Source organism: Podarcis pityusensis (genome assembly GCF_964106645.2).
Source record: "Podarcis pityusensis genome assembly, chromosome: Z".
Lineage (NCBI taxonomy): Eukaryota > Metazoa > Chordata > Lepidosauria > Squamata > Lacertidae > Podarcis > Podarcis pityusensis.
Genome location: NC_138044.1, coordinates 8750195 through 8763454, shown reverse-complemented (window position 1 = coordinate 8763454; position 13260 = coordinate 8750195). Strand labels below are relative to the sequence as shown.

General features: G+C 44.7%; 1 protein-coding gene across 3 annotated transcripts in view; it reads left to right on the top strand.

Annotated features, from left to right (window-relative positions):
- The window catches only part of LOC308468565 (syntaxin-binding protein 1), a 58722-nt gene that overhangs the window by 19179 nt on the left and 26283 nt on the right, over positions 1-13260 (top strand). For 2 of the 3 annotated variants that reach the window (XM_080990925.1, XM_080990926.1), the window contains exons 2-6: positions 2054-2103; positions 4706-4787; positions 5690-5766; positions 7441-7519; positions 9272-9375. In XM_080990925.1, coding sequence (XP_080847051.1) covers positions 2054-2103; positions 4706-4787; positions 5690-5766; positions 7441-7519; positions 9272-9375 — 392 coding nt within the window. The remainder of the gene's footprint in view (positions 1-2053; positions 2104-4705; positions 4788-5689; positions 5767-7440; positions 7520-9271; positions 9376-13260) is intronic. The other variant, XM_080990927.1, reaches the window with a different exon arrangement.

Below are 13260 nucleotides of genomic sequence, written 5' to 3'. Positions count from 1 at the left end.
CTTGCTTAGCAAAGCTACTCTGCAATCCTACTGCTATATATTCAGTAGGCACTGGCAACTAATAATACCAGTAAACTGTCCTGTTGTGAGTTTAATCCCAATGATACCTGAATGCCCAGATAATTTGGTTTCCCTTGTGACTTTTGGGGGCAGGGGGCATAGTGGGATAAAGATTTTCCTGAGCACATAATGCCTATGTTGTCTGGACAGAGAAACTGGTTGGCTGCTGCCTAAAATCCAGGTTTGCTTTGTGTGTTGTTTACAAGTAGGACCTGCAACAGAAAGTTGCAGTGTGAAGTGCTTGCATTATCTGACCTTTGTCCCTGTGCATGGTTATGTGCTGCTCTTCAGATTTCTGGCCCTTATCCCATCTCTATCCATGTCAAATCTCTTGAATTGTGGGGTCACACATTAAGTCTTTAATGCACATAGACTTAAATGCACACACGTTGATATTTAAGGCTGCTACACAGTATGCAGTCTGCCATTTTGTGTCCTGTGGAAGGTTCACTTTGAATTCTTGATCGTGCAGCACACTAGCAGTTTTCCATTGTGCAACAGGACACCCTTGTCCTTGGCAAGCCAGCATGTCGGTAGAGAAGGATAGGAGGGAATGTTTTTCTTTGACGTGTTGCTTTCTCCCAGGGGTGTAGCCAGGATTTTTGTTAGGGGAGCCAGAACCTCAGTTACCTATTTTTTATTGATTCTTATGGGGGGAGGGGCAAACATAAAATTCTGGTATTTTGCAGGAGGGATTCAATCTGGAGATGACCCTAGCCACCACAGTTGCAATTGGGGAAGGGGCATAGCTCAGTGGTAGAGCACCTGCACCTGTCTTACAAGTAAAAGGTCCCAGGTTCCACCCCTGGCATCTCCAGGTAGGGCTGGGAATGTCTCCTGCTTGAAACCCTGAAGAGCTGCATCCAATCTCTGTAGACAATACTGAGCTAGATCAGGGGTCAGCAACCTTTTTCAGCTGTGGGCTGGTCCACCATCCCTCAGACCATGTGGTGGGCCAGACATATTTTTGGGGAATGAAATGAATGAATTCCTATGCTCCGCAAATAACCGAGAGATGCATTTTAAATAAAAGCACACATTCCACTCATGTAAAAACACCAGGCAGCCCCCACAAATAACCCAGAGATGCAGTTTAAATAAAAGGACACATTCTACTCATGTAAAAACACGCTGATTCCCAGACCATCCACAGGCTGGATTGAGAAGGCGATTGGGCCGCATCTGGCCCACGAGCCTTAGGGTGCCTACCGCTGAGCTAGATGAACCAGTGGCCTGATTGACTCATTATAAGGCAGCTACCTCTGTTCCTAATCATGGAAGGGGAAGCTCAACACTCAGTTGTGCATTTGTTGGGAAGAGTGTCTTAGAATCCAGATATAGGGAGGGGAGGTACTTTGGAGGAGGGAATCCTCTTACCCCTCCCTAACTCTTTCGCTTTTGCCTCCTTGCTGCTGTTACCTTTCTTCTCATTACAAAAATAAAAATTTAAGGGCAGGGAGAAGGCAGAGTGCCAGTTGAACGTAGGAAGAGCCCTAATGGAGCTGCTCAGTGACCCATCTATCCCAACACAGTGGCCAACAAGCACAGTAGTACTCTTCCCACCTGAGATTTCCAGATGAGTATTCCCTCCATCAAAGAAGGCAGAACATAAGAGCCTGGCTGCTGCATCAGGCCAGTGGTTCATCTAGTTCAGCATCCTATTCTCATGGACGCCACCCAGATGCCTCCAAGAAGCCCACAGGCAGGACCTAAATGCAACAGCACCATTCCTGCTTATGATTCCTAGCAACTGGTATTCAGAGGCATACTGCCTCCTGCAGTGGAGGTAGAACATGGCTGTCATGGCTCATAGCTATTGATGCTTGTGTAGTAAAAATAGAAAATACGGTAAATAACAGAGTAAGCCTTTCTCAGTGAGACATTCTAAGGTGGTAGAAAAGGAGATGATCTCAGCCATAGGACCTTGGGGCAGCGTGTAGCATAACACTTCTATTTTCTGATCTTGTTTTCTTTCTTTCTTCCTTCCTTCTAGAAATTATGGCTGATGTGATCAAAAAGGTGAAGAAGAAGGGGGAATGGAAGGTGAGAGGCTTGATCTTGACAGATTGTGAGTTAGTAGAAATTAGTGTGCTTATGTGTGTATGTACACAGTTATAACCAATTCCAGCTAGCCATCTGCTGCCTTGTCCCACTTTTCCAGAGAAGGATTAGTTCACTGTGACGTCTTGGTAGGCTCAGGGTGTGCATGTTTTGTAGCATTTGTCACAGAAGCCCAAGATATGATTCAGGATTTTGCATCCACAGAAACATCTTCAATTTTATTTATTTGTTTGTTTATTGAGATTTCCTACCTGTCCTTCACCATAAGGTCTGTGGGTTGGTTACAAGTACTTTTTAAAATATAAATTAAATCTTTATTATATCTTCAATTATTCAGACTTTTTTGTGTGCCATTGCTTCATATATGTTTTTATTGCATTGTAAAACATTTTGAGATGCCTCAGGAGAAGCAATTCATAAATGAAAGAAGGAATAATAATGCAGCATGCAGATAAAACCAGTTTAACTATAAAACAACTGAAACCATTCCAAGTGGAACAGAAGAATACAACTTCAGCAGCAGAGGTGGGTCCCACAAAACAAATACCACAGCAAAGACCGTGGTAATGAGGTGCATTTTAACATACAGGGAAAGCTGTACAGGGAAAATGCCAGGTGCATCTCTGTGGCGAGGGAGTTCCACAATTTAGGAGCTGCTGCCCAGAAGTCCTCTCCCTCCTGGGCCACCATTCTCTGCACCTCTGAGGGTGGCAAACCAACCTAGAGAGCCACACACAGATCTTAACACCTGAGAAGGTCAGGAGGGATGGAGATGGTCTTTCAAAACTGGGCTCATGTGAGTTCCACTGGAACCCTCAACTCAGCAGTTACTGCTGTTCCAGATGAAGCATCCTGTGCCATAGTAGGTGATGTGTTGTGGGATCAGTTTCAGCCAATGCAGACTGCTGATGTGGACAAGGTGCTTGCAGCTGTACGCCTGACTACATGCCCTCTAGACCCCTGTCCCTCCTGGACTACTAAATCTAATAAAGAGGGTTTGATTGGTTGGGTCCAGAGTGTGGTACATACTTCCTTGCACGAGGGAGTGGTGACTGCTGCCTTGAAAGAAGTGGTGGTGTGGTCTCTCCTAAGAAAAGCAACTTCGGAACCGTTGGACTGGAATCCACGAGTCACAAATTCTCCCTTCTTGGGAAAGGTGGTGGAGAGAGTTGCAGTGGGGCAGCTGCAAGCATTCTTGGATGACACTGGTTATTTAGATCCATTCCAGTCTGGGTTGAGTTGTCCTTGGTCACTGTAATGGATGACTTTTACAGACAATGAGACAAAAGGAGTGTGACCTTGCTCCTGCTTCTCGATCACTCATTGCTGTTGACCATGGCATCCTCTGAACCAGCTCCATGGAATGGGAATTGGAGGCACTGTGTTACAACAGTTTTGGTCCTACCTGTGGGTCTGAGTCCAGAGAGTAACACTGGGAGAGTGTTTTTCACTGGTTCTGCTATGGGGTGACTAATACCTGAAGCCACTAGAAGCGGTCCTTAAGTAATTTGGAAGCAAGATGCCATCAGTATTGTTATCACACTCACCTCTGTTTCTATCTAAACCTCTGAATAAGGAGAGTCTATGGGGCCCTGGACTTGTGCCTGAATGCATTGGTGGGATGGATGAGGTAAGGAAATTGGGTTAAATCCTAGCAAGCTGGAGGCACTGTGGATGAATGCTTACCAAGTATGAGTCAGTTGTCTGCTTTGAATAGGATTGTACTCCTCCTGAAGGAGCAGGTACGCAGTTTGGGGGTTCTTCTACATCCAGATTTGTCACTGCAAGCCCAGATAGCCTCAGTGACTAGAGGTGCCTTTTCCAGCTGCAATTGGTGCAATAGCTGCAACTGTTCCTCTGAACCTGGAGAGCTTGACCACCGTAGTTCAGTCACTGGTGACTTCAGGGTTGGATTACTGCAGTGCAGAATCTACAACTAGTGCAAAATGCTGCAGTGTGATTGCTTACAGGAGTGAGACCCTACTAGCATATAACACCTCTGCTTGGGACCAGTTTATCTGCAGGATCACCTTACCTAACACACATTCCTGCTCAACCACCTTGATCTGAGGAACTGTCACTCTTACAGACACCACATGACCCTCATTCCGCACTTGTAAGAAAACAGTCTTTTGTGTGACAGTACCTACACTTTGGAGCTCCCTGTCTGTTGACATGAGGCAGGTGCCTTCACTGTATCTCAGTGCCTGCTTAGAACATTTAGGCAAGCCTGTCCAGACATGTGGAAGTTACACGTGCCTTGTTTGTTTTAACTACAGTTAGCTACAGTTAACGGTTGTAAGCTGAAGACTAGCCTTTTTACCTGAACCTTGGGCACATGAGATACATATTTTTGGATCCACCATATTCTCTTGACTGTAATTCACTTTAAACTGATTTTGATTGTGTCTTTAAATTGCTGTTACCCCACTCTAGGACCTTATGGTGAAGGGCAGGTAAGTGATGATGATGATGGTGATGATAATAATGGGGAAGGAGAAGCTCATATGCAGGACAGTTTTAGTTCAACCCCAAGCCAAGTCGGTGGCAACTTTTGCATGACTTCTTTCTCCTTCTCTCCCAGGTGCTGGTGGTGGATCAGCTGAGTATGCGTATGCTTTCTTCCTGCTGCAAAATGACTGATATCATGACTGAGGGCATAACAAGTGAGTGCATTGTTCAGGACCTCCCCCACCCCCTTTCTCCAGCCACCTCACCCTCATTGTCTGGATAGAACCAAACCTGGATACCACCTCGTTTGCCTGGCATATGGGTTGCCAGGATGATGAGGATGATGATTTCAATTTATATACTGCCTCTTATCAAAAGCTCTCAGGGCGGTGTAGAAACATATTACAAAACATCAATGACAAAAACACAGGCAGCCCATGGGCAAACTTGGATTTCTGAGCAAGTGCCATGGGTGCCAATCTCCTCTCAGAGACAGTTATCAAACATCTTCTTTTGGACTTAAGCTGTGTTTCCGTGAAGTTTCATTGTATGTGAAGCCCTGTTCTCTTGAAACTGAGGTGTTTTCAGCATTCCTAAATGTTTAGTTTTGGAGCATACAATGGTTTAAAAGCTCCTCATTCATACTGAGGCCAATTGGACTGGTAGTTGAAACTTATACCAATACTAGTGAAAGAACAATGTATTTCACTTCACTAGTGGGCAGCAGGTTAGTGGGGGGGGGGCAGGGCACATGGCACTCATAGCTCTGGCCCTTCCCCCATCTCAGCATCTGCTGCCTGAGGCAGCTGCCTCACTCTTCCACATCTTAGGGCCTGAATACATCACTACTTGTGTACCTGGGTGGTGGCTTCATTTAGTAAGTCAGAAGCACAACAGCCACCCAAGTCCATTTTATTTTGAGTATTGGCTGCGTTGTTGTTGTTGGAGGTGGTGGTGGTATTCCAAGGGGAAAGCTAACTTCTCACGTGGACTGATTGAATTGTAGGCTATTGATCTCTGAGAATGGAGCAATAACTAGTTGCAGGACTTGGTAACCACCTTGAATCTGCCATATTTTCCTCCCTGATGAAAATCTCTGTTGCGTTGCCTTTTGCAGTTGTGGAAGACATCAACAAGCGCCGGGAGCCACTGCCCAGCCTGGAGGCTGTGTACCTCATCACCCCATCAGAGAAAGTAAGCATGATAGAAGCATGATAGAAGTGTATAAAATTCTGCGTGGTGTGGAGAAAGTGGAGAGAGGAAAGTTTCTCTCTCTCGCTCTTGCATAACTCTAAAACTCAAGGACATCCAGTGAAGCTGAATGTTGGAGGAATCAAGTGTTTCATTATTACACTGTGCATAGTTAAACTGTGGAACTTGCTCCTGCAAGAGGTAGTGATGGCCATCAACTTGAATGGCTTTAAAAGAGGATTAGACAAATTCATGGAGGGCAAGGCTATCAATGGCTACTGGCTATGATGGCTTATGTTCTTCCTCCATTGTCAGAAGCAGAATGCCTCTGAATCCTACTTCCTTGGACATTGCTGTGCTCAGGTTCTGCTTGCCAGCTTCCCATTATTGGGATGTGTCCAAGGGAACGGGGGCATGTCGCAGGCCCCCAGCTGGCTCCAGCCCACCAGCCGGCAGCCGGGTGAACTCCGGTCTTTGGAACAGCATCAAAACAGAGGCACACAGCTTCAGAAGCCTTCAGAAGCTTGAACACACCTTAATCAGCAGAGTGAATAACACGCAACAGAAGTGGCGGACAGAGGCATATGTAAAGCATATTTACAAGCAGTTTATTCAGCATAGTTCAGGACAAAGAAAACATATCTGCTCTCTTTCATGTCCAAGAGCAGGAAACATAAGCAAAAGCTATACACAACGGAAGTTCCCATCAGGCTGTGCTGGAAGTAAACAGACATGTGACATAAAACAACTCCACATGCCTGTTCTAAAGGTGGAATGGAACATCAATAGCCTAACACCATTTGGGGCATCTGATTTGCCGCTATAAGAAGAAGATGCAGAGCTAGATGAGTCATTCACCTGATCCAGTATGGCTTTTCTTATGAGGTAGCATGCCTCTGAAATGGCTAAGGGGGTTGGCTATTCTGGAATGCCCGCCCTAAGAAGACACATCTGGCACAAATGCTGCAATATTTTTTGGTGCCTGGTCAAGACTTCCTTCATTTAGACAGACTTCTAGTCAGAAATGTTTTTTTTACCCTAATTTGTTCTCTATATTACGCTGTTTGTTTAAATATATTGCATGTCATGTGAACTGTCGTCACAGTTTTGTACTCTACCCTGGACTCTTCGGGTGATGGCCATTCAAGGAATGACTTAAATAGAGCTGGTGCAGTGAGGGGGTGAGAATGTTGAACTAGAATCTGGGGGCCCAGGGTTCAAATCGCCACTCAGCCATATGAAGCCCACTGGGTATCCTTGGGCCCAGCTGGGCACTCTCTCTCAGCCTAGCTTACCTTATAGGGTTGTTGCAAGAATAAAATGGAGAGGAGCAAGAATAAAGTATGCCACCTTGAACTCCTTGAAGAAAAGGTGGGATATGAATGTACTAATATTTCAAATGAAACCAGTAGGGTTGTATTTTGGGACAAAACTGTATTGGCCAATTCTCCTATCCAAAGACAGAACTTCCCAACCTCATTTTAAGCAAGTCAAGCCTTGTTGTAATAGTGGTCAGTGGGGCAGGATCAGGGAGTCAGGAGAATGACTTTATAAAGGGGGCTCACCAAGCAAACTAACTTGGGAAAAATTGTTTTCATACAAACCAAGGTTTGAACTTTGAGCAGAACTAGCAAGCATCTAAAACTGATTGTTTTTACTTATTCTTCTTTCTCCTAGTCTGTTGAGTCTCTCATTGGTGATTTCAAGGAACCACCGAATGCCAAGTATCGAGCTGCCCATGTCTTCTTTACTGACTGTAAGCATACTGGGAATTTCTCTCTGCCCCTCCTGGTTATAACTGGAAGTTTCAAGAACTACACTGTATGGTGCTACAAACCAAGCATGGGGAACTTCTTTCACCCCCTGCTGTCTATGTAGGGTTGCCATACATCTGGGAAATCCCAGACATGTCCTCTTTTGGGGGATCAACAGGACCATCTGGGGGAATTGTTACATTTTTTTTAAAAAATAATATGTACACATTTATTCAGCTTGGTGGGTCCATATCTCCTAGTCTTCTGTTTCCAGATTAAACAAATAATGAATTGATGAAACGTTACAGAATCATACCACAGGTAAAATTTAATTAAGCTAGAAAGGATGCATCATAGGTAGGAAAAATGCACATGGACCCAAATCTGTTTGCAAGAATATTGTCTACATAATTTCATAGACACAGCTCCAATTAACAGTTGGTTCAGTATTATGAACTGCATTTTGCATGTGCATGGAAACAGCATTTGCTTCCAGTATCATTTTTTGCTTAGCCTTGTTATTCTTTCCACTGTTGGGCCAATTAATATGGTAGTTTAAAGAAGCTAACTGATAGCCAGTGTTGAGATTTTAAATGATGCAAGATGAAGCTCACACTGTACGCTAGAGGAAATAGGACATATGAATATATTATGCTCAAAACTCCATGCATATGAATCAGAGCATCAGAAAACTGTTTTTGTGAACAAAATAAGTACACACGTGGATTAAAAATCTGCACAACCTACCTACACCAGTGGTTCTCAAAGGGTGTTTCAATTTTAACATTTTAAAGGAAATGTCCAGGGTTTTTATTTTATTTTTGCATGGGTGGTGCGGGTGTGGGCAGCTTGGCAGCAGGCTCAGCTGCAGGTGGCTCTCTACACTGCGGCCACTGCTAGCCCAAGCCGGAGAAAGAGGCACGTGGGCATGGCGGTGGTGGCCCCACACTCCCATGCGCCTCTTTCTGCGGCTCAAGTTGGCAGTGGCTCAAGCTGTCCTCTGTTTTTGCTCATCAAGATATGGCAACCCTATTCTATGCAACCATCTGGGAGCCACAAGGCATGGTAGGCAGAGCTGGACGCAAAAGTGGGTAGACCAAGTAATGCTAATATAACATTTGCTTGAGTAGGCTTGTTTCTACACACACAAACCTTTCCCTCAGGCAAGCATGAAGAAAGATGTGAGTTCAAGGACCTATTACAATCCAGTAAAATCACTCAGGGAAGGTTCAAAGTATGGCAGGGGAGGGTGTGTGGCCTGTGGGCAGTCCTGAGGGCCAGAAAAAGAAGGCTAGACAGCTGCTTCTGGCTCCCCAGGTCAAAGAGTTCTACTTCAAGCAGGTTCTCCAGGCAGTGCTGATTGGTGGATGCACACTATTTCCTGCAAGGACCTGCTGATCTGTAATTTCTGCAGATAAGGGAGGAATTCCTTAAGTGGCAGCATCTGAAATGACATTGTCAAAAATCCTAGCAAGGGATGCTGCAGAAGATGACTTGTTCCTTATGTGGAAAAAAGAAGACTGAAAAGCAAAACAAAGCAGTGGCTTCAGTGATGAATGAATGGGAATATGACATAGAAAGGAGGGATTCAGAGGCAGCAATGGATGGTGTGTCACCTGTGGTTTTGAGGAAATGGCCCTGTATGGTGTGGGTGGGCCTGATTTGGCTCCTCACCTCATACCCCCACTGAGGCATCCAAATGGTTCTGAGTTGGCTGTTTGACTATAGTGGCTACTTTTACTCCATTCTTCCAGCTTGCCCTGATTCCTTGTTTAATGAGCTGGTCAAGTCCCGTGCTGCGAAAGTCATCAAGACTCTGACAGAGATCAACATTGCTTTCCTGCCCTACGAGTCTCAAGTGAGTCCACAGAGTGGTGGGGGCAAGTGGGGTGGGGTGGGTGGGAGCTAAACTTGCTTTTGCATGCAAAAGGTCAGCCTGTTTGTCCAACTCACCAGTGTCACCCTCTGACTGGCAGTGGCTCTCCAGCTTCCCAGTCACAAATCTTTCCCATCACTTGCTACCTGGTTGTTGGAACTTGAGGTGTCGGGGAACTGAACCTGGGCTCCCTTTCTATTTGATATTCTCTGCTCATTATGTCAAAAAATGCTTTGACCCTGTGCAACAACTGAGAAAGGACTGTGCATTTCTAGTTTTCAGTTTCAGCACAGATTTGGTGTGTCAGGGGGAAAACATCCCACTTCATTTCAAAGCAGTTCTGCCTGGTTCAGTTTGGATCTGCATTTCAATTTGAAAAGGAAAAAAAAAATCATTTCTTTCATTTCTTTCATTCCTTTCTTACATTTATATACCACATTTTCCTCCAAGTTGCTGAAATCAGTGTACAATTGCAGATTGTGGAGAACTGACTTTGGGATTGGAGAAATTGGAAAGTTAAGAAAACTGATTTTTTTTTTATTTTCTTATTGCATTTGTGCACCAGTTTTGCCTCTGAGGAGCTCAAAGCGGCTTACACGCTTTCACCCCCAATTTTATCAACACAACAACCCTGTGAGGTAGGTTAGGTTGAGAATAATGACTGCTCCAGGGTCACCCAGGGGGACTTCATGGCTGAATTGGAATTTGAACCCTGGTTTCCCAGGTCTTACCTTCATGCCTCCCCCATTCACCATTATTGTGAAATAATAATTTTAAAAGCAGCTGTTACTTTTATTTTCCTTTTGACACAACTGGATAAAATTTGCAGATGATGCAACAGAATCATGTGTGGTGTAGTGGTTAGTGTGTTGGACTAGGGCTTTGTAGAACAAGGTTCAAATCCCCAACGTGGCCCATGAAGCTCATTGGGTGATCCTGGGCTGGCAACTGTCTCTCAACCTACCTATCTCATCTGTTGTTGTGAGATAAAATGGGGCGAGGGGAACTATGTACCCTACCTTGAGTCCTTGGGGTGGGGAAAGGTGGGATATAAAATGTAAGAAACAACAACATTAACATAAGATTCCCCCACTCCCTCTCAGTGAGCAGGTCTGGCTACCAATTAAAAGGCTGGCCCAATTAAGACTCACATCTCCCTAAGGGGCCCACTGATAAGAGCCCCACCCCAGTCAGCAGTGATGACAATTCTCTTGTGTGTGCTTCAGAGCTATAGCCTCGTCCATCTTCTTGTATGCTTCTTAAGTTGCCTACAGAGGAAAGAGAGGATTACAGGCTTACATAAGGGCTTGCAGTGGGAATTGCAATTCATGCAACAGCTTTCTAGGCGAGGGAGTGGCCTCCTTCCTTCCTGCCACCCTGTGCTTGTCTTCCTTGATTTATTTATTCTTTCTCCAGGCCTGCCTCTCTCTGTTGCGGCCTTAGCCTTCGTGCTCGCACCCCCACACGCAGGCACAAACAAACACAGATGTTCCCTGCGTTCTACTCTTTCTCTTCTACTATTGGCTGGTTCTCTCCAATGGGAGAAGCAAGGAGCCTTCCTTGGCCATCTGCTTTGCAATTGGCCCTTCCTGTGCCGTACCAAGGGGTGGGTGGGTGACGTGACTAGGAACAGATGGCAGGCAGGTGTACAGAACTATAAATACTAAACAGGTCACTTTTCTCTGCACAAACATGCCCTTGGCGAATAAGCACAGAGATGACTTCACTTCCAGCGGAACTACTGATGACGAACAGAAGAGAACTATGCATGCCACCTGGATCTCCGGGGGGGGGGGGGGGAGAGATAAAAACGCAATAATAAATAAATAAATATAGCCAGAACTGCATCGGGCACAGATATGCGGGAGATATAGCGAGAGCTCAGAGAGCCTAGAGATTTGCAAAAGTATAAAAATGAAATCTTAAGGGGGAGGGACTTAAGATGGAGGATATCCCAGAAAAGTGCACAGTAAAAACTTTGGAGGGGGGAGAGAGAGGATGGAATGGGGCAGCTGGAAGTTGGACAATCCATGCTGCCAGGTACTATAGTGGCAGCAGTGTAGACAGCATTTTGCAGACATTAGCAAACAGGCAAATCCCTACCCTGACAGCCTTAACAGCTTACTTTTCTATTGCCTGAGTGACCAATGACAGCAGGAAACAAGCATGGCAAGGGATGAGCACAAGCAGATCTAGGCATGCAAATATAAGTTTTGTTTTAGCCCTCCTGGATCAAATCAAAGTTCATCTAAGTCCTGCATCTTCTTTCCCACTGTCGGCAGCCAGATGCCTTTGGAGCACCCCAGAGCAAAAATGCAATAGACTTACCCTCTCCTGTTGCCCCATAGGAACCAGCAATTGAGTAGTAGGCTGGCTCTCAAGCTACAGGCTGCATTTAGCTACCATGGATCATAGCTATTGATAGACCTCCTGCATGGATTTGTTTTATTCTTCTTTAAAGCCATCCAAGCCATGACCGTCGCCATCATGTTATGATTGTGTGATGAACTCCCTGCTTGGTCTATTCTCTGTTGGCCTACCAACCAACATATCCTCTGAACTTAGGGAGTGAACTGAGCAAACAGTTTGAGAGGAAAGATTTACTCCCTTCCCTGCAGCAAACTCTATCCCTTTTTTCATCAGTGGTGATGTTGCATCCCACTAAACCAAGTAGCAACCTGGAAGCAGTATGTGGCCCTCAGCTCCATTTTGTGTGCTTTGCAACATTTCCCTGGTGGTGCTCTATTCTTCCAACCCATCAAAGAGTGGCTTCCTTCTTGTTTTCCTCTTATTTTTTCAATTTTTCTTTTTAAATGTCCCCCCAGCTTTGTGTTTAGTTTCAGAACAGTTGGAAATGGGAGTGTTTAAGTGGTGAAGGTTGGAGAATATTGCGCTAGCCCACAGTTGAGCATAATGTGTGATTGTGGCTATTGTTACAGCTGTTTGCTCAAAGGGTGCTTTGCCATGATATATTTGGTTTCCCTTTTTCTGCAAAGGTATTTGTTGGAGATATTTGCTCCCCCTTCATCCCCAACATCTGCTGCACCATCATGCCCTGCTTTTGAACTCTCCCTAAGACATCTGTCAGATCTCCTCCAGGAGGCAGAATATTAATCTGAATGGACCATTCTCCTGACTGCGTGTGGCAGCAGTCAAGATATAAAAACAACAACAAAAAAGCTAGTTGCAGAGGGGGTTTAATTTGAGCAAGATTTCTTCCCTTTTAGGGTCTGTTTTCAGCCCCAGGACTTGCTGCTGTGTTTAAGTACTTTATGTTCAGTTTAGCTAATAGTGTCTACAGACCATAAAAATCCCAATATAATAAAGGGTTATCAAGACAACCACACAGCTGAGGAAGAAAACCCCACAATATACATGGACACAAAGTGTGCATTTTAAAATACGAACACAATAAAACCCATGTACAATCAGAAATAGATTTTTTTTAAGACAGTTTTGACATGGGGCTCATCTTCTCTTTAACAATTGTGGCCTGGTTTTAATGACTATAGCAAGGAACTATATTTTCTGTAATCTTAGGGTTGGAGTTGCTATTGAAACATAAATTTCATCAAAGTTCCACTGTTTTTTATCTGTGGTGGAAATGCCCTCTGGCACTGATGGAATTGGGATGATGCTATTACTGAAATAAGCCTCATTGTATGCTACTCCTTGTTTAAAGACCACAACCTGTGCTGACTATGCATATTTTCCGGTGATTAAACAGAAGCACTTTCTGAGGACTTGATAAGGTTTATGCTTGTGGGAGCATGTATAATTACAGCACAGCACTTCAAAATATTTTGAGTCTGACTGTCCAGAAGTGTTGCATCAAATCTTGGGACTTAGCAATATTGAAGAAACTAA